The sequence below is a fragment of the Choloepus didactylus genome, chromosome 2 (assembly GCF_015220235.1).
Source record: "Choloepus didactylus isolate mChoDid1 chromosome 2, mChoDid1.pri, whole genome shotgun sequence".
NCBI lineage: Eukaryota > Metazoa > Chordata > Mammalia > Pilosa > Megalonychidae > Choloepus > Choloepus didactylus.
The window spans coordinates 49,452,315-49,474,912 of NC_051308.1; the positions used below are offsets into that span (position 1 = coordinate 49,452,315).

Consider the following 22,598-nt stretch of genomic DNA (forward strand, 5'->3'; position numbering starts at 1 on the left):
CCCCAGGGATGGACCCAAGCAAGCTCACTCAGCCGCCTGGGATACTGCTTGCCTGGCCCTGCTTGTCTCTTCGTTCTCTGAGCCACCCCAGTCTTCTTCCAGTAAAGCCCCATTTTGGATTAGATAGGTAAAGGTGGTTGGGGGGTGGGGTGCCGGATGGGCTGACAAAACCATACCAAACCAAACCAAACCAAACCAAGAAAACCGTGATGAATACTGTAGCATCCAAGGAGCAGAGGCATGGGGTAGTGAAAAGAGCATGGACTGTGGGTCCTTTTTTAAAATTAAAAAAAAAATTCTTTCCACACCCAAGATAGGTTTGAATCTTGGTTCTTCAACTTGCCGGCTGTCTCCCGTCCTCTCGACTTAACCGAAGGCTCATCCTGAACACACTTTTCGGCTGTGCCCAGATGATGGCGCTGCTGTCCCAGCCTTGGCCCACCGCGGCCTGCCGCTTCCCGGTCACCCACCCAACCCCCTCGCGTGTCTCCCGCAGGCGGTCTGGTGGAACACGCCCGGCAGGGGGCGCCGCGGGCCAAGGCGAGGCGGCTCTCTCCGCCCACCCGGAGGCAGCTGCTGCTAGCCCAGCCCGGCGCGAGTGCACTGCGAGGCGGGCCGCAGGGAGTGAGGCGCGAAGAGGGCGCGAGGGTGGCAGCCGGAGGGAGCCGCTGCAGCTGCAGCCCCTGCCCGCCAGTGGCGCCGCGGGGCGCATGGGACGCTTCGAGTCGGGATCGCGCGCGGTATCCGTGCCCAGCCTCCTGCTGCGGTGAGAAGCCGCGCCGGGACGTCCCCCAGACCCTGAGCTGACGGGAGAATGACCATGGCCGGGGGCAGGAGAGGGCTAGTGGCCCCTCAAAACACGTTTTTGGAGAATATTGTCCGGCGGTCCAATGGTAAGAGGTGCATTCACATTTCGCTTACCCAGGTTTTTTACCCAAGCTTTGTTGCAGACGTCTCCAGCCGCTCGGAGCCTGCGGATGCTGCAGAACCCCCGAGCTCTGCAAGGAGCCGCGACGCGGGCGGACGGCCGGGGCTGCCTGCCGGGGCACCCGCCTGGGAAAGGTGGGCAGGGCCGGGCAGAGTCTGATGGGTCCCCATTCCAAGAGGAGAGCTCTCCTGGGGACGCCTTTTGGGTCTTTCTCACACCTCGGTCTCATCTCCAGAGAGTGTGACAGCTAATGAGCAAAGTCCTGGGAAAAGTGATGGGAAGCTGGACGCAGCAGGAGCGGCAGCGCGTTCATCAGCACTGCTCACCCCTCCGCGAAGGCTCTCTTGGCTCTCGGTGTGCTCCTCAAGATGCAGCCTTTCCCCAGCGAGAGCCAGCAATAGAGACCCGCAACTCCGAGTTCTGGACCCCACAGGGTGGGAGGATGCGGCTGCCTCTATCTTCCATCCCTACAGCTTAGAAGTCCGAGGTGTAGGGATGTGGGGATTTAGGGATGTGCCGGCAGCTGCCTGCTTCCACCCCTTTATCCCCACCCTCATCTCTCTGTTCGAGGTTAAGTTAAGGCTCTTGAGGGGTAGATGGTTTTCCTGGACTCAGGTGGGAGGTGGAGGACACAGGTGGAGTGGTAGTCATAGTTCCTCTCTTCCCATCCCACAACAGTGTTTTATGCACCCTTACATCTTCACTCACCTATAAATTGCCAAATTCAGCAACCCTGTAAATCTATCCATTACTCAATAAACCATTACACAGCACTCATCTGTTTCCCTGTGACATTAAGATGGACAGCAGTAGCACGAAGTGCTGGGAGGCGAGAATCCTAGCAGCAGAATGGAAACGGAACAATTTCAAATGCCTTTCGGACCCACAGCGGAGCAATTCTGGCTCAAGCTATTGCAGAGCAAATAGGAACCCTGGCAGTTAGAAGGTGCAGCGCACACCCGTTCATCAAATAGCTAAAATGAAAGGGAGCCAAGCCTAAAGATGCACTTTGCCGGCTCCTGGACACCCTCTCTCCTTCTAGAGACAGATGCCATTCTTCCTTTCAGGAGGATTTGAGGAGTTAACTCAGGAAGTAGTTTTCAAAAATGTGTAAATAGCACGGTTTTGGAGCCTTAAGGAGCTTGTGTTTAAAATTTTGAGCTTCCATTTGGATTTAATTTGGGATTCAGGGGAAGGGCATTAAAAGTGACATATGCTAATTAATACTCTTGAATTAAAAAATTATTTAAGTTTATCTTATAATCAAAACTTCTCAACTGGGGTAGCAAAACATCATGTATTATTTAAGTACTGTCTTAGAAAAGAAATGATCATTTCTTTAGAGTGTGTCCTTTAAGAATATGAGAACTGAGGAATATTCTAGTTGGTCTCCTTGCTCATCAAGATTTTCCCTGCTCCAACTGAGATGGCTTTTAGAGCAAGGTTAAATCATTGCCTAGGAGTGCAAGGAGATGGCAGTTGCTATGTGAAAGCTGCAGTGAACATCTTCACTATGAAAAAAGCTGCAGGTGTTCATGGATTTTTAAATAAAATCACTATTTAAGAATTATTTTGGTGTTATTGCTATTGCTATTGGCCTGTTGGGGGGGGGATGGAGACAATCTTGCAGATTTGGGCATCCCATTGTCAGTGACATCAAGTTTCTTATATACTTCAATGAAAATTCCATTTTTGGGATAACAGGCAGTAACCTTTCAGTTAGAGGAGAAAACCTGTATCTAAGGATTTTGAGTGGAGAGAACAGTAAGAGAATCTTACATGTTGCAGTTACAAAGTTCCTGGGGTTTTGTAGGAGGATCTAAGAATCCTGGCACTGAGAGGGGGGACTACCTTCTAGTTTAGTTGATCTTCTTAGAGCCACATCCTCTCTGTAAAGATACATAGAAGGCCAATAGAAAAAGTAGCTGGGGATATTTTTAGCAATGACATTTTAATTTCAACACCACTTCCAACAGCTTGATTTCAGTTAACCAAACAACATTAACAACAAAAACAAAACTTACAGTTTGATGAACTTTTAAAATGATCTTTTATTTCAGAAGAAAAGATTATAATATTGAAATGTGGGATTTAAGTTTTTAGTAGTCTCTTTCATAATATTTCCTGCACACAAATGGAAAAAATGTGAACTCTTAGAAATATCAAAATATCTGCATGCATTACATTATTTTACTGTGATGGAACAAGTCTATTTAAAAATATTGATTTTCTCCTAAAATCCACCAGTCTATTTTTGGACATTACAGTGTTTAAATAGGTTTTACCTTTAAATAGCAATACTGTATAATTATTTTATTAGATATTTCCCCCCAGTCATCCTGTGTGGTATTACTCTTCCTTTTTTACAGATCAGAAAACTGAGTGCTAGGAATATTAAGTGACTTTTTTAAAGTGGCAGAGTACACAGTATCCAAATCAAGTGTTCTTTAGAATATATATTACATCCCTCCTAGTAGCATCCTTGGTTCTCCAAGCCTTCTGACTTAGGCTCTGGAACTCTGTTCATTGTCCTTAAAAAATACTACTCATATTATATCCTAATGGGTAATAGAAGGGGGTTTGTTGAGGGGGGATTATTTTATCTGGTTTCTGGGATATCTCAGAACACTAGGATGAGACAGACCTTTGATACTGTCTAGTCTACCTCTCCTTCCCTATCACTGTGTAGGTGAAGAAATTGAAGCAAGCAACTTTTCCCAGATATTGATGAGACCCCAAGACTTTTGACTCCAGTATCATGTTGTTTGGGGGACACCATGTAACAATTCATTGAATTATCATTATTTTCTCTTGAGAAGCATCATTTCCCAGGAGAGATGAAATCAAATGTCATATCAAGAAGAGCAACATCTATTTTGGCTAACAGCCATGCTACCACATCCAAACAGTCTAACAGGACAAAGGAGAAGCTAATTATGTTTCATAAAAGGGCAGTCTTTTTACCTTTTTCGTGATTTAGTAGAAGGCATAAGGCAGGATAGAGAACACTTACTTTTGTGTGGCCTGCTATCAAGTACCAGGTCACTTTCCATAGAAAATCACCTTCGATCCTCATAAGCCAGCAGAGAAGCACAGTGTCTCCATTTCAGGGTTTAAGAAACTAGGACTCCTCAGTCTAAGTGATTTACCTACAGTTAGTCAGTAAGAGGCAGAGTTAGAAAAAGGAGGTTTTAGACATGTATCAGGGACTAGTCAGCAGTTGTCACTTGTTTATTCGTTCCACAAAGATTCATTGAGCAAAGTTATTGAATAATGGGAATATAGTGGAAAACGAGAAAACCTCCTTATCTTAGTAGATTACTTTCTAGTGAATCTTTGTCCAAGGTTCTTGCCCCTATTCCAGTGTTTCCTGACTGCAACTTTTATTAAGACCTGTCATATTTAAAGACAATTTTTAAGGTGTTTACTTGTCTGTGGCATTGAAAGCTAGTTTAACTGTATTTTATACATTCTGAATACCATTTGAAGGACAGACTTGGTAATTTTCTATTTTTGAGATTGTTGCAAGGAGTCGGCAGGAATAATGAAGACCCCAGATTTTATTTGATTTTGCTTATGACATGACACTGCCCTTTCAGATCCTCTCTGATCCTTCTCTTAGACTTCATTGCCACAAAAGCAAAGCCAGCCTCTCTCTCTCTTTATATTCATGGTTGGAAAGTGTTGTTCTAGAGTATTTTTTGATGATTGCTTGAATCTGCAGAATGCTCGCTGAAGCAAATAGGAGGTCTGAGGATGGCTGGCAGAACTTGGTGCCAGGAAAGTACAAAAAATTTACCCTGAATGGTCCCATTCTACGCAGAACATATGTTTTAGTGTTCAGGAACCTGTATCAAACAATCGTAGGTGCCAGTAAGAACCCATGCAGGAGTGAAATGTAGCACATTTTGGTACAGATTTATGTATATGTATAATTTACAGATTGCTAAATCAGCTGTGTTTTTATATAGTGTTAAGTTGGTTCAGGTTGTTGATATAATTAGTTAGCAAACAGGATGAGAGCCGTGGGTAATGTGTCTCCTTATAGATGTGTTGAGCCATGGTAATATTTATACAACAGAAAACTGGTTAAAATCCATTGTTGCTCTGAGAGGGGAATGGATGATAATCTGGATTATTACTAGCTCAACAGAGCTTGTTTTCTCTTGTAATATGTTCTAAGACAACCTTCAGCCAAGGCCCAGCTGTCTTTTGTAGAAAGTGTCAAAAAGTAGAATCTGCTGACTGATAATAGCTGGAGGAATGAAGGCAAGGAAGCTTTTGAAATCCATGATTTTAATGAATTTCATCTTTTTAAATAATTTGTCTTAAAAGAACAGATGCCTTTGAGGAACACTTGGGATGAATTGAATCCTTGGCTTCATGATTCCTGACACCAGCTCTTCATTTATGATTAGGCTTCATTTGGCAGTGTTTCCTTGAGCATTACCTTGGAGTTCTTCAATTCTTCCTCTCCCTATAGATTTGATTAGTTAATGGCCTACAAACAACTATTAAAATATACTTCAGCTGTTTATTTAAAAGCACCCTTTTTGGTAAATAGAGTTTCTGCTTTATAGATTTGGGATCTTTGGGCTATGGTTTGTATTTGTTTGTTTCTCTAGGAGGTCACACCTACAACTAGTGAGAAAAAAAGGTAGAATCACAGAGTTTTAAGTCTGAAAGGACATTCTATACAGCTCCTTTCCAGCATCGGAATCTTCTCCAGAACATCCCTCCTGTTGGTTATCCAACCCATGCTTGACTAGCTACAGTGGTGGGACACTTACTTTCTTACAACGAATGTTCTGTTTTTAAGGAACTATCACGGTGAACTTTTTTCTTTGCTTTCTTTCTCCTTTTACTTTTTTCTTGCTGTTGTTGTTTTGTCTTACCAAAATCTGTCACCTTATAGCTAACACTCATTCAAGACCTGCCCTGTGGGACAAAACTGATCTAGCCCATTCCTTTTTTCAGCTGACATCCTTTCTTTTTTTTGTATACTCTCATAACAGCTATCTTCTCTTGTCTTGAGTCTTCTCCCTTGCTATTTTAAAAACTCTTTATTATTGATTAACACCACAGAGAGAAAAGCACATAAAAGAATTTTGTACCATTGCACACATTTTTATAAAGTGAATGCCATGTAATCACCACCTATGTCAAGAATAGAACCTTATCAGTATTGCAGAAGGCTGGTGACCCCTCCTGATCTCTACTCCCTTAACTCTTCCGGAAGGAAGACATCTGATTTATGGTCATCACTCTTTTGCTTTTCCTTTGGATTTTACCACCTAGGTTTGTATTTCTGAATACTACAGTTTATCTTGTCTGTTATATAAACATGGAATCATATAGCATGTATTCTCTTTTCAATTTCAGACTCATCCGTGTTGTTGCAGGTATTGTCGCTTCCTTTTCACTGCTGTGTAATATTCTACAGTATGATCATAGCATGCATTTTCTGTTGATAGACATGTAAGTTGTTTCCAACTTTTTGCTATTAACAATGCTGGTAGGAACATTCTTGCACATGTCTTTTGGGGCATGTGAGCACATGTTTCTCTTGGATATACCTATGATACATATGTTTAAGTGTGGTTGATGCTACCAAAAGTTTCCCAAAGGGTTTGTATCACTTTACACTCCCCTAGCAATGTTTGAGAGTTCCCATAATTCCACATCCTTGCCAACATTTGCTATTTTCTCCTTTTTTTTTTCTTTAATAGTAACATTGCCCAAATAATCTAGTATAATAAAACAAGGTCATTTAGGGTTATGTTAGTAATGAGCACATGATCGAAATGAAATGAAAACAAAATTTGCTTCATGTCCTTTGGGAGGCATCAGAATATACTGTGTGCTTAAATCTTCTCATGAGCTCCCTTGGCCAGTGAGCTCCCCACCAAGACCTGGTCTTGTCATGATGGTAAATGATCTGAAAGACTTGCACAGTTAGAATTATGTGCAAAGGGCACATGCGAGGGTAGTTTTTTGTTTGTTTTGTTTTTAGGAAATTCATTTTCCAAAATTGGGTTGTCATAAACCCTGGGACAGAGATTATGTAAGAATTAGAGCTGGAAGTGGGAAGGAACTAGGGAGTGATTTATGTTTGTTTCAGTGAAAGAAATATAAGAAAATGACTTTTGAAAGTAATTAACAGCACTGAATTGTACATTTGAATGTAGTTAAAAGGGGAAATTTTAGGTTATATATATGTTAATAGAATAAAATAAAAAAAAAATCCATGGAACTGCACTATACAAACAGTGAACCCTAAGTTAAACCATGGACTATAGTTGATAGTACAAGTCTAAAAATGTACTTTCATCAATAGTAACAAATGTACCACACCAATGCAAGGTGTTAATAAAAGAGTGGTGTTATGTACCCCAGAAAAACATGTTCTTAAATTTAATCCATGCTGTGAATGTGAAGCTATTGTAAATAGGACCTTTTGATGAGGTTACTTCAGTTAAGGTGTGGCCCAACTCAATCAGGATGAGTCTTAATCCTATTACTGGAGTCCTTTATAAGCACAGTGAAATTCAGACAGAGAGGGAAAGCCACAGAGGGAGCAGCCAGAGCTGAATCAACAGAACCCAGAAGAGAAGGGAGATACCCAGAGATGCCACCATGTGCCCTGCCATGTGCCAAGCCAAGAAACAAGGATCACCAGCAGCCAGCCCCCAAATACCATGGTCTTTGGGGAGAAAGCATCGCCTTGTTGACTTCTTGATTTGGACTTTATCTTAGCCTCAAAACTGTAAGATAATAAATTCCTATTGTTTAACCCGACCAATTTCATGGTATTTTCTTAAGTAACCTAGGAAACTAAAACAGGTGATATATGGGGATCCTGTATTTTATGCATGATTGTTCTGTAAATCCACAATTTCTCAGTAAACAAACAAACAAAAAGAAAAACAAACAAAAAACCCAAAATGACATAAGGAAGGGTACAGATTTAGTGGAGTGATCAAAATAAAAAGAAAAATGAACACAAAAAGGAAAGATTAGCTTGAGTTTCAGTGTTATAAACTTGGTAGACATACTATGTGCCAGATACTGTGCCAGAGACTGGGAATACCAAAATGAGGGAGACTTTTGTGATGTTAGTTCTCACTGAAGAATCCATGATGAGGACCAACATCTCTGTGAATCTCCTCGAAGATTTACAGATGTTACACTGACCTGACACATCAGGCATTTTTCCTTTACCAACATCCCACCCAAAAATATTCTTAGATTTTATAGCTATTTCTTTTTTGTGTGAGGTTGGGTGTAGAATGACCAAATCTCCTAAGTCAATTTAAAGAAGATTCCATAATCTGTGAAACTTTGTTTTGATGTGGTTAAAGTTTCCTTAAAAAAATCTCTAGGGTAACTCTCACCAATTGTTGTGAGTTTTCAGCACATCCTGGATGCTGGTGTTTACTTGATTCTCTGGTTGTTCTCTGTGTAAGTGTAATCTTGCTGAACAGATTATGGTTTGGGCAACTTCAACAACTCCCTCAGTTCCCAGGATGTCTGCTGTAACTTTTGTGCACCCCTGTTAAAGACAAAACTTTTTAAAACTCTTCTGGTTGGATATTGTAGAGTTATGCCAATAATCACTTTGATTACTCATACTAACATTATTCATTATGTAAACAAAAAAATACCACACTTTTGTGTCCATCCTATAGTGATTAATGTAATTATTAACTGGGAAGTACCTCTAAATTATTTCTTCTATACTTTTTTTTAAGTACTACAATGGCATTAAGTGTCTCTGGAAAGAAGAGATATGATTCTTCCCTTAAGGCAATGGCATAGGCATCCTCCACTGGCCTCTCAAAGTGTTGGACTAGCATTTGAGAGATGATACTATACTGGCATAATTTATCAACATTTGTCTCCTGCCTAAATTTGTTTCCTATTAAGAGTGAATTTGGAAAAGATGTTTTAGACTAGAACTTCACAGTCATGGCAAAGAAAATGGAATTAATTTGAGTGGTAAAACAGTATTTCAACTGAAAGTGGATTTTTAAGATTTTATTTTATTTACTTTTTCCCCCTGTCATCATTATTGGGATTGAACTGATTAGAGTTCTGTGCTACATCATTAAGGTTGTACTTTTTTTTTTTTTTTATTCTGATAAAACTTTATTTATGGATCCTGAAATTCGAATTTCATGTACTTTCCACAAGTCATGAAATATTATTCTCTTGATTGTTCCCTTAAATCATTAAAAAATATAAAAATCATCCTAGCTTGCAGGCTAGATTTGGCTTGTGGGCCATTGTTTACTTAGAACATAAAAATACATTGGATTTCTTTTTTTTTTTTTTTTTTTAGTTTTTTTTTTTTTAATCTTCATTTTATTGAGATATATTCACATACCACGCAGTCATACAAAACAAATCGTACTTTCGATTGTTTACAGTACCATTAATAGTGGTACATTCATCACCCAAATCAATCCCTGACATAAGGTTGTACTTTGAATCTCCCTGAGGCTAACATGTACGGATCACATCCCCGGGATGCCTTGCTTTCTAGGTCCTAGCTGGGTTTGGCCTGTGGGTGCACTGCCAGGAGATGGGAGGGATGGGCGTGAAGTTGTGTATTTACTCTCTCAGTTCCCTCCCTGCAGGATTACCTTAGAGTGGCTATTTTCCTCTCTCTGGGTTTGGATAGGGATGGAAGGCTTAAAGTTTCTAGTTGTGGCTAAGTGTGGGGTATACCGCACTTCCCTTGAGGTTTTCCTCAATGTTGTGCTGGAGCAAGCTAGAGCTGGTTGGTGTCAGCAACCCAGACCAGGTTATGTACATCACTTCTCTCCTCCTAGCTCAGTAGCTTCACCTGGTGGCTTGAAATCTGCCAGGGTGTAGTATTTATATCACAGAAATTAGCAAGTGCTACCAATCAGGATATTTTCTCCCCAAGAGAGTTTACCAGTACACTACTGCCTATATGCCTTCCACACCTCTGTAAACACCTCTGTTTTATTAAACACTCCTCAAATTACCAATTTGAGTGTGCCAAATTTTTCTTCTGTGACCGTGACTGTTAAAGCTGTTACCCATTCTCTGGATTAAGTTCTACCTCAGGCTTTCATCTGCACCAGTACCAGTCATGGGGGTAAACCTGGTGAGTGGGTGTGCATTGCAGTATTCCTCTCACATATAAAACACTTTGTGTTCTACCCAATAAAGCATATGCCTAACCTTGTTCCACTTAGCAAGTTGGTCACCTGCAGGCTTGGTGAACTACTTTCATGTCCCTCTTCCATCTTTTTGTAGTTTCATAATATTAGATGTTTCTTTCTCAAGAGCCTGAATAAACTGAGAGGTTAGCAGAAACATTAGAAGCCAGCTAATATTAGTTATAACCACCAATTGTAAATATTGGTTATAATCAAACCTTGAGCAAATTAAATAGCCTTTCTGACTTGTGTGCCTGGCAGTGTGCCCAAAGTTTTATATGCATCATCTCCTCTAATCTTCACTGTAGGTTCTATCATTCTTCCCATTTTGTAAGTGCAGAAACAGAAATTTAAAGAGATTAAGTAAATTGTCTTAGGCTAATTTCTAGTAGTAGAATCTCTATTACTATTTACAGTAGATTCTGTAAAACTCCTAAATTGTTTCTTGTTTTGAATTCCCCTTCCAGGGAGGCAATACAGTAGGTCAGAGGTTAGAACAGTGGCTTTGGAAACAGGAAGACCTGGGTCAAAGTCTTAGCTCTGCTTCTTAAGTAGCTCTGAAATCCTGGGTGAATTAAATAGCTTGTCTGACTCCAGTTTCCTTGTGTGTAAAATGAAGGTAATAATAGTTGGTATCAAATTGAGTCTTTATAAGGATTAAACAAGATAAGGCATGTTAATGTACTTTGCATACTACCTGTCACATGTTAACTCTGTGTTAGTCATTATTATCACACTACCATTAAGAAAGATTTTTATAGTAAACTTACATGGTTGCTTTTTTTCTTTTTTTAAACTATAACTAGGCCTATTTTCTTCTCTAGTTCTCCAGACTCGTATGGAGGATAACATTTTTCATTATGTTTTCCCCAACTTTACAATATTGACTTCTGACATCAAAAATTTCTGGAAAATCAAAGCCCTAACATCAAAACAAAGCAATAATAATAATAATAATAATAATAATAATAATAATTGTTATTATTGATAGTTCATTTACCTTTATTACTCTTCATTTTTCCAATGTAGTTATATCACTAGATGTGGTTCAACTATAGGTTATCTTTGTATTAGATTACCATATAAAATTGCCCACATATGACCATTTTCAACCTACAAAATGTCAATTTTATATGATTCAACCTAATAACTTCAAGTCATTTAACTTTATTCTTGTTCTCTCAATTAGGGATAAAAATATCTGTATTTCTACCACATTTTCATATATATTCCCATTCCCTTCTATACTGCTTGTGAAAGTGATTCGTCTGTCTTTATTGTTTTAAAATTCTTAATTTGTTGCTGAATTAAGATGGAGGTCATGCTTTTGAGATAATGTACTTATGGGTAACTACACAGTAAATTAACATTTGAATTTGCTTTTGCAATTGAAATCTCCTCATTGTAATTTACTAACTTAATCAAAAATATATTTCTGTAGGATATTAAAGTTAAACAAAGCAAATAACTATTGAAACTCTTAGGAGTCCAATTTGTTTTGTGCAAAGATAGGGCCATTGACAATTTAGGAGAGTCAGTCCATGGAATTTTATTGTTGAAAAACACAGGAGATCTACAAAATAACTTTTGCAGATATTAAGATTTTAGTTGTTTAATTTAGGTATATCATAGCTTTTTGTTTCTCACTCCATTCTCTTCATTTCTTCCAATATTAACAAATCTTGATGTGTTTTTATTTAAAATAATTTCTGCTATAGATTATTTAGGTTTAGGTAAATAAAACTGTTCTTGCCTGGTCTTTGTCTAGTGCTTATGTACATCCCTCTTGTTCTCATCATTTATGTCAATCATTATCTTTCTATTGTTTTATTGTCTTGAAAGAAAGGAAAAATAATTTTTTTCAAACTTGTTTTTTGCAAGAGCTTTGATATCCTTAATAATCTATAACATTACAAAGTGTCAGGAAGATGTGTTGTCTTCTAAGTAAAATTTCTCAAGTTATTAGAAGTATATTGTGAAATATTTATTGTAGCCCTCTAAATAACCAGTGTTGGCAGGGAACGATAAATTTGTGTGACCTGCTTGCTGAATTTAGCTTTTATCTGTGTAATTGCCTAAACTGAGTCACTTTTCTAAGTCATTGCTTTAGTTAGTTTCTCCTTTGTTAGTTGTGGTAATTATGATGAGATGCAATTTTCTAATAATTTCTTTTTAGATTATCTCTGTATTATGTTTTATGGGCAAATGGTAGGTTTGGATGATTTTGACATCTCTGACTACTGCGGTATGATTTGGCTCATGCCCCGGTCAGCTGAAGAAACTTTACACAGTGGGGAGAGGGGAGTCTTTTAAATATTTAGAGGATGTTTGTTTTCTTCTCTGAACCAGAGGAAAACTGTGTGTGGGCTGAGGAAGGTTGAATTTAGGAAACCTTACATTTAATTGCATGCACTCTTGCAGCTTTGGCCCCTCAGGGGGTAAAAAGGCATCAGAGGGAGGCAGTGGAATCTGATTAATTTGCATCAAAGACTTGGAGACACAGGGAAGCTTTCAGATGACCGCCAATGAATAAATCATGGCAAGGGCAGCAAGGGCAGCCAGGCTGAACCTACTAAACAATGAAGGAGGGACTGGATCAGTTCAGAAAATATGAATTTGGAAGCAGGCTTGGTACTTCAGAGTGGGCTTCTTGGTAATTGGAAGTTAGTTACACATTCTACCTGCAGAAGCACTGTAATTTTTTTTTTTTCAACATGTCAAGAGCATATGTCTTAACTGGGCTTCACCAATTGCAAAGACACATTTAGGCATTTTCTGTATAAAAAAATGGGCCCAACAATATGTGATTTACTTTTCCTTTAGGATCCTTTGATACATTTTTTGATACAATTTGGTATATTTTTACACAAACATTGCACATCATATCATGTTCCCAAATTATGACAATTCCACTGAGCAAAAGCCTGATACAACATGGTTCACCTGAAATGTGACTAATGCGTCCCAGTTCATTATGATTAGAAGGTATTTTTTCTATTTTTAAAGTGACCCAAGGTCTGCAGAATCTAGTATTTAGAGAAGTGATATTTCAGGGTAATGACTGTGGTTGGTTACTCCACCTGGTAGGTTCCAGGTTGCAAAAGCATCCATTGATTTGTTCTTTGTTATGAATCCAGTTACTTAGAATGTCAGATTTTATTGTTTACAGAAGCATGTTCTGGCGGTTTGAAGCTGTATGTACCCCCTAAATGATGTTTTTAAATCTAATCCATTCCTCTGGGGTTGAGCCCATTGTAAGTAGGACCTTTTGATGAGGGTATTTCAGTTAAGGCATAGTCCACCTCAATCAGGATGGGTCTTAATCCTCTTACTGGAGTCCATCATAAATCCAATGAAACTCAGAAAAAAAGCCACAGAGGAAACAACCAGAAGCTGAAATCAATGGAACCAGAAGAGAAGGAAGAGACCAGGAGATGCCACCATGTGCCTTGCCATGTGACAAACTAAAGAACAAGGATTGCCAGCAGCCAGCACCAGATGCACAGTCTTTGGGAAGAAAGCATCACCTTGATGACATCTTGACTTGGACTTTCTTTTAGCCTCAAAACTGTAAGCTAATAAATTCCCATTGCTTAAGCCGAGCCATTGCATTGGTATTTGCCTGAGCAGCTTAGGAAACTTAAACACATGGAGATGTGGTTCAACCCCCACTGTGCCCCTTAGGTCTGCAAGTGATTTACCCACACAGCCTATTAGGGACAGCACAGTCACTAGCACCCAACTCTCTACTCCCCATTGATCTTTCCCTCACATATCTAGTACTTCTACTAGATGGTTTGAATGGTTAATGGTTGGCTGGAGTGGCTTGACTGGAGTCTATGTCTGGGATCTTGGTTCTTGGTGTTGGCTAGATTTCTCAGTTCTTCTCCATGTCATCTCAGGGCTTCTTTCTCACATGTGACCTTTGCATGTAGAATCTCCAGGTTTTCTTCTCAGTAGCATGGCTGGACCTCTTACATAGAGAAGGGCAGCTCAGGGCTCATAAGAGTGCAAAAACAGGAGCTGCCAGAACTTGAGGCCTAGGCTTGGAACTGGCACAGCATCAATTCCCACTGCATTCAGTTGGTTGAAGCAAGGCACAGACCCACCCTGATTGAAGGGGAGAGGGCCACAAAAGGCCATGAATGTGAAGAGGCCGGGTTCATTGGGGGGCCACTGGTGTAACCATAACTGATTATGGTGATGCTTTGACTGTACCAGCCATCACAGGATAGAGGACCTGAGGCATGCAAGGGACTAGTCTCTCTCTCTCTTTTTTTTAAATCATATTTTTAATTGTGGCATATAACATATATGCATAGAAGTGATAACTTTCCAAGTGCAATGTAACAAGTAGTAATTTCAAAGAAATTATAGGTTACAGTTCCACAGTTTCACTTATTTCCTTGTTATGAAATATATATACAAAAGGGTAATATCTTTCAAAGTAAGATTTAACAAGTAGATATATAGGACATTTCCAAAGTTGTTATGAATTATAGTGCCATAGTTTCAGTTGTTTCCTTATTGTGAAATATAGCATATATACAAAAAGGTATAGCTTTCAAATACAATTTTACAAGTAGCTATAGAACAAATTTCAAAGGATGCTATGTGTTACAGTTCCATCATTTCAGTTCTTTCCTTTTAGCTCTTCTAATAACCTAGCAACTAAGAAAAAGAAAATTATATAAAGATTCAATATTCATAATCCTCTGTTAAATTTCATCTTGTCTATTGCTGCCCCTTCCTGTAGTTTACCACTTTCCTGATCTTCAGGGATGTCTAGGCAGTGACCACCCTAATCTGTTCATGTTGAAAAGGGGTGTCAACTACATGAGCAAAGGGAACACATCTGGTTGATGTTCTTGAAGAGGCTCTTGCCTCTGGATTTGGGGACTTAGCTGGCATAGGAGCACTCTGAAGGATTTAAGTTTCTGATGAATGTACTTAGTGAGTGAAACTTTTATAGAGTCTCAGATAGGAATCCAGGTATTCTTTAAGGTTTTCAGGACTATTGTTGACTTGGGCTTATCATATTGTGGTCATTTGGCATATCTAAGTGAACCTTGCATAGGAGTAACCTCCAGTACAGCCTCTTGACTCTATTTGAATTCTCTTAGCCACTAAAACCTTAATTTGCTGCCTTTCTTTTCCCTCTTTTGGTCAAAAAAGTATTCTCAATCCCTCGATGCCAGGGTCAGGCTCATTCCCAGAATCTATGTCCCACGTCGCCAGGAAGGCTCATTCATCATAGGCTTCCTGTCCCACATTGGGGGGAGAATGATGAATTTATTTGCAGAGTTAGGCTTAGAGAGAGAAAGTCCACATTTGAGCAACGAAAGAGGTTCTTTGGAGGTGACTCCTAGGCATAATTATAGGTGGGCTTAGCCTCCCCTTTACAACCATAAATTTCACCCAAGCAAGACTCAATATCGAGGGCTTGACTGATAAGGTAGGGTTTCCTAAATTCACATAGCATATGTTGTGTCCATGATAATCCATCCATATTTCACATTATCATCAGTTAGTTGTACAATCCTCATCACACTCCATTTTAAATAATTTCATGATCCCAAACATCTCTTAGCTCTTGTCAGCCCTTAATTATTTGTCCCTAGTATTTGTGTAATACTAGTTTGGTATTCCTATTAATTATAGTCCCTAGTATGCAATATGTAGATTTTTCCCACATACTCTTCTGTTGTCAACTCTCTGTGTTAGTGTCATACCTTTGAAGTATATCACGCAAGCCCCTGTCTATATTTGTGGTGCTGATCTGTGGGAAACATGCCTTAAAACCACCCTTTTCATTCCTATTCATCTTCAATACAGCTCTGATTCTTCTAATCCCATTAACAAACAGTCATCACCCCTATCTGTTACCATACCTTTGAATTCACCATCAGTAACATATCTGAAGTTATTAGGTTATCATCTGAAAGGGACTGGTCTCTTTAAAAAAATTTTTTTTAAAGGAAGAAGATTGGAATTAAAAAGTTTACAAAGCACTATCAGTGTTCTAGAAGGGATCATATTGCTTCTTCCTCTGGAGGTATTTTGTGAAGTCTCTCACCAGTGTGATTTGGCAGTGCCAGGAGACAGGGAATTGGATGACCTCTCAGTACCCTCTGGATCTCGGACTTATCCTTGATACTGTGTTGGAGCCTATTTTACCCTCATGCTCTCCAGGTGTATTAGTTAGGGTTCTCTAGGGAAACAGAATCAATGAGAGGTGTCTCTGACTATCAAACTGTAAAAGTGACTCACGCAACTGTGGGTGTGCACGAGTCCAAATTCCATAGAGCAGTCAGCAAACTGTCAACTCCAAGGAAGATGTCCGATGAACTCCTCAGGAAACGAACCGGCAACTTTGATGAACTCCTCAGGAAATGCTTCACTGGGCAGCCAAAGAAGAAGTGAAGGTCCTCTATCTGTCTTGCTTATAAGTCTTCAACTGATTAATTGGATTAAATCCAGCCAATTGCATTCTCTCATTGTGGAAGACATGCCCTTTGGTGAGTCATCAGTTACAGCTGCAGTCAATTGACTGATGATTTAATAAACCAGCCTATTGGTTTATTAACCATCCTCAAATGTCCTCACAGCAATTGTCAGGCCAGTGTTTGCTTGACCAGACAGCTGGGTACTATCACCTGGCCAAGTTGACATATGAACCTAACCATCACACCAGGTTTTCACTCAGTTGAAGACTGTCTGAAGGAGTCAGTTGAGGGTCAAAGTACAGTCTCAGCTTTATTGTTAAACTGAATTGGAAAACATGGCAGTGCCATCTATCTCCCTTCTCAAGACTAGACCTTGGGTTCTAGCCTGTGACTTACCCACCTACTTCTAGGCCAAGAAGATGGAACTGAAAGAGCAGAGGTCTGGCTGGTCCTGTCAGAAGCAAGTTCTGGGTACCACAAGGAGGCGAGTAGCTCAACCCTTCTCTTCTCCCACCATTCTGGAGTACAGGCAAGTCTGAGAGGCTGAGACACATAGAGTAGATCCATTTTGCTCTTGAGGTATCTACTGATAGCTTGGATCAATCTGACTAGGGAGGTATAAATGAGGGGGATGAAGAGAGGGGTCTTCAAACTATTGACTACAACATTGCCTTCTTCTAGGGGTGAGTGGACACCCCTCCCACTAGGGTGTAGAAAGGTAAGTGTTGCCCTCATTAAAGCTCTTTATCAGAATAGAGCCTTTTAGAGATATCTATTCTGCCAAACCTGGAGTCCTGGAGTACACCAGGGACTTTGAAGAAGTTGTATAATTTATGAGCTATGGTTCTGCTGATTGGGTTACAGATTATTGCAGAATGTTAATATTATACAGATAAGAGCATTGGCTTTGGTGTTAGTCCCAGCTCTGCTAGATGTGTGACCTAGGAAAAGTTTCTTCTATTTGCTAAGACGTGTTGCAATATCTACAAAAATGGTTTAATCCCTGTGCTTATCTCATGGGGTAATGACCCAGTGACCGTAATCAACATGGTCTGGATGAAAATAATGGTACCCTCTTCATAGGAGAGGAATGGCAGGTATCCTAACTTTTTCTGTTTAAATTCTCTAATACTCTTGTGTCCAGATCAGGCCAATTCTGCTGCAGATTTGGGAGATTACGGTTTTTGAATGTTTTGTTCAAATGTGGATGAATTTCATAATAAAGTTTTGCTTGGGTTCAAAATAAGTTTCTATTTACAGAACGTGAAAAAATGGTAAATAATCCCAGAATCATTTATGTTTGGATGTGGAACATGTCTGTGAATTTGGCTCACAAATCTGTGTTGCTACACTAGAGCTTTCTTATTTTACTTTCTCAACCTTTGGGAATACAGCCAACCACCTGGAGGAATTAAGAAGCCTTGGCTAAGCAAAGTTGGTATTGTGGAATACTTGTATGAGAATTTGTGCACTTTTCTAGGGAGATTTCCAATTTTGGGGACCTGTCTATTCTGATAGGAGTCATACTCCTGGAGCATGGTGGCAAATTTACTCAGACCTACCCAGGTTTACTTCTTTATTTTATTTAACAAATCTAATCTTCCTCACAAGCTCTGACCCATTCAATATTAAGGGGAGAGGTTGGAGTTGGGGAGACTCAAAACTTCCCAGTTAGTATCTCTTCCAGTTCAAGTTGTCTTTTTGGATAACTCAGTTTCTCTTGGGCTCAGATTCCAATTCCACCTATCCTATGGCTTCTCTCCAAGATGGCGTCTGGAGTGGAGGCAAGCAGCACTTGTGTGACCTCTGGGACCTCAGATCCCCACATGCAGGGTCTTATTTTCCCTTCTAGTTCCTTGGGTCTCTGGTAATGGCCCCTGGTGTTTTGGTTACTGGGTGCCCAGCTAATCTGTGCGGCTTAAGTCCAAAGCTACAGAATTTATATTCTATTCATTTGGATTGACCAGAACTTGGTGCTCCTCTTCCCCAACACCTACTCTTTCTCTTTCTGCATGTGTGTGGCTGTGTGTACATGTGTGATTTGATCAAATCTAGCCTCTTGCTGGCCCTGCAGAACACCTCTGACATTTTCCTGAATCTTCCAGTTGTTTCTAGGCTGGCGGAGTTTGACATGCAACCCTTGGGTTTAGGCTCACCTCATGCCACTGGGATAACTGTCCTCCTCATGCAGCTTCAGCAAATAAGGGGTTGTTGGGAATATCTGGATTATTTATAGGTACCATGGAAGCTGAGGGAGGCTAGGGTTGCAGCAACTTTGGGCTACCCAGTATGGTGTTCTCTCCTAACCCCGAGTTTAAAGTGGGGAGCCCACCCTTCCTTATCCTCCCCTTCCTGTCCCTCCTCATCTTCTATCATTGTGTGGAAGGAGGATTTTTAGAGAAATAGATTGCCTATGGAGCAAGTAGCCAAACAATGCATTGTGGGAACACAAGCTCACACACAACAGATTCCCAGCAAATGACCACATTATTGCTTACACAGCACAAAGTGTCCAAAAGAAGAGGGGAAGAGATCTTACTGTGGTTGGTCTCCTGGGAGGACCAATTGCTCAGGTCAGGGTTGGTGGATGGCAGCTCTACATACCCCACTTCACATTGGAAATGAGGGACCAATTGTGGCTGATCTCCTGGGGAGGCCAACTGCATAGCAACTCTGTACTCCTCACTTCACGTTGGAGATGAAGGACACCTGCACTGACTGACCGTGGGCTTTTATACACTCCAGGGGGAGGGGGCCCTGCCAATGAGTAGTGTTTGTGCCCTGGGAAGCATCTGAGACTGGTCAAGATTTAACATCTCGCCAGGCTTCCTTCAGTCTCTTGCAAAATAGAAATGTAACAAACACTAGCATGCAAACAAGCAAGAGGGGAAAAGGAGAGAGGGTGGGTGAGGGCTGGGAGATCACTGCTGAGTGTGTCTGTAACTTCCCCAGTATGAGCACACCAAATTTCAAGAAGAAAGAGTTGATCATTTGCAAGTGAGGGAAGAGACAAAACATTTAAAAGATAGACAGGAGAACCCAAGCATATAGAGGAGGAACAATTACTTCTACACATCTCAATATTTTCTAAGGGCATCATTGTATATTACAAGGTAGAATAATGATATATGATGACAATCACTGCAATGTCAACTCATCAACAAGTCCTATTATGCTTAGTATTTTTATAAGAAGGCAGATAAATCTAATGTGTTATAAGGATTTTCATAGAAATGGTTAGATTATAGTACTTAATGGAATAAGGACACTAGGAAAGATAAAGATTAAAAGCATGAATTTTGAAATTACGTAGACCCAGTTTCAAAGTTCACCTCTATCCTACTGTAATTGGTTGTGTGACCTGAGAGACACAACATCCTCATGAGTAAAATGAAATCTATGACACTTCAACAAAGAAATACTACTTGCAAAGAGTGCTAAAAAGGTTAAAAAAAATTCTTAATGTATAGTTAGGTAATTAGTACCATGCTGGCACAGGGTAAATATCAATAAATAGTACCTATTCTCATTAATACATGGAATGTCACATCTGGAATCCCTTAGTCCCTGGTGATATATGTGGTGTTATGTATTTGTACGGGTAGCTCCCAACATATAAACAGGTTAGATTCTGGAAGGTAATTTGCAGGGTGCTTTTATCCAGTCAACAACTGCAGGATTTATGTGTGTGTGAGTTGGGGATGGAGGCAGGGAAGGGGGTGTTCTGGTTTCCTAATGCTGCCAGAATGCAAAACACCAGAAATGGATTGGCTTTTATAAAAGGGGGTTTATTTGGTTACACAGTTATGGTCTTAGGGCCATAAAGTGTCCAAGGCAACACATCAACAATTGGTACCTTCACTGGAGGATGGCCAATGGCATCCGGAAAACCTCTGTTAACTGGGAAGGCACTTGGCTGGTGTCTGCTCCAGAGTTCTGGTTTCAAAATGGCTTTCTCCCAGGACGTTCCTCTCTAGGCTTCAGCTCCTCAAAAGGATCACTCTTAGTTGCTCTTGGGGCATTTGTCCACTCTTAGCTTCTCCGGAGCAAAAGACTGCTTTCAAAGGTCATCTCCAAAATGTCTCTGTAAGTTGAAGCTCCTCTCTCAGCTCCTCTGCATTCTTCAAAGTGTCCCTCTTGGCTGTAGCAAGTTTGCTCCTTCTGTCTGAGCTTATGTACTGCTCCAGTAAACTAATCAAGGCCCATGCTGAATGGGCGGGGCCATACCTCCATAGAAATTATCCAGTGAAAGATCTCACCCACCATTGAGTGATCATATCTCCACAGAAACATCCAATCAAAAGTCTCCAACCCAATCAACACCAATGCCTTTCCTGCCCACACAAGACTGCATCAAAGATAATGGTGTTTTGGGGAACATAATACATCCATACCAGCACAAGGGGGAAGAATTTCTTTACTCTTGGGAGCAAATGGCTTTGTGTCTGGGGACTAGAATTCATGCCTCCATTCACTCCAAACCCCTGAATAAAGAGAAAATTCATAGAACTTCTGTTACATAGTGGTGAGGGAATCTTGCCCCATGGGTACTATAATTTGTTACATGGATTAGCAGTGAGAGGAAACTGTTTTGGAGTTTTACAATCTATGGTGAGAATTCTCTGAGTTGATGATCAATAGATTGATGATTCTATTCCTACTTTACTTTCTGTTTTTCTGATTCCTCACTAGAATCAAAGAAGAGGCTTAGTGCACCTGCTTTTTCCCCCATTGTTCTGCAATATGCAATAAGGGGCGGTTTGAATTGTTGAGGAATGAGGGATACCTTTAAAAGATGACCAGAATACTTTTATGATAAATTACAGTGAAATCTGGAGCTTGAAAATTTATCCTATTATTTTTAAAAATTAAAAAAATTTTACTTTGAAATACTTTCAAACTTTACATGCCAGTCACAAAAATAATTCAAACTCTATACACAGAACGCCAATGTACCCCATCCCCCCCAGATACCCAGATACACCAATTCTAACATTTTGCCACATTTTCTGTATCATTCTATCTACCTATCCATCATCTATCATTCAGTCTATCTATCTTTACATTTATCTGTCTGTCTGTGTATTTATCAACCCACTTTCTGAACACTTGAATGTAGGTTATATACATCAGTCTCCTTGAATCCTTAATACTGCCAGGTAATTTCCTAATAACAAAGATATTCACTTATATATCAACCTTAAGAGCAATTATCAAGCTCAAGAAATTTAATATACAGCTTATGGTCTATATTCCAGTTTTCTCATGTATCTCAATAATGTCCTTTTGAGCCTTCTCTTCTTCCTTGTGGATTCCATCCATGATTAATTATTGCCTTTAATTGTCATTGTCTCTTTAGTTACTCTTTTTTTTTTTTATTGTGGAAACATACATAAAACATAAACCTTCCTATCTCAACTACTTCCAAACATATCATTCAGTGGGGTTAATCACACTTACTGTGTTGTGGTACTCTCACCACCTTCCATTACTAAAAATTTCCATTTCCCCAAACAGAAACCCTACACCTATTTTGTATTACTTCCCAGTTCCCTCTACCCCCCCACTTCTGGCATATTGTACTCTAATTTCTGTCTCTATGAGTTTGCATATTCCCCAGCGCTTTATAGTTACCATGGGACTTAAATTTAACATCCTAAATCTATAACGTTCTTGTTGGCTTTGATACCAACTTAACTTCATTAGTACATACAATCTATGTTCCTACACTTCTCTGTCGCTCCATCTTTACGTAGTTCTTGCCACAATTACATGCTTATGCATCATGAGTTCAAAACCACTGATTTCTTATTACATTTTCTGTATTTGCCTTTTAGATCCTGTAGGAGGTAAAAAGTGGAGTTCAACTTGTACTGACATTTATATTTACCCATCTCATTACCCTTACCGGAGATCCTCATTTCTTCATGCGGCTTTTGTCAATTTGTTTAGTGTCCTTCCTTTCAAACTGCAGAACTCCCTTTAGCATTTCTTGTAGGGCTAGTCTAGTACTGACAGACTCCCTCAGCTTTT

At 39.9% G+C, this 22,598-nt stretch overlaps 1 protein-coding gene across 3 annotated transcripts in view; it reads left to right on the forward strand.

The window, feature by feature from the left end:
* Positions 1–626: 626 nt before the first annotated feature.
* KCNH1 (potassium voltage-gated channel subfamily H member 1) overlaps positions 627–22,598 on the forward strand; it is a 405,567-nt gene continuing 383,595 nt past the window's right edge. For all 3 annotated transcript variants that reach the window (XM_037824539.1, XM_037824535.1, XM_037824541.1), the window contains exon 1: positions 627–893. In XM_037824539.1, coding sequence (XP_037680467.1) covers positions 815–893 — 79 coding nt within the window. In that variant the 5' untranslated portion in view covers positions 627–814. The remainder of the gene's footprint in view (positions 894–22,598) is intronic.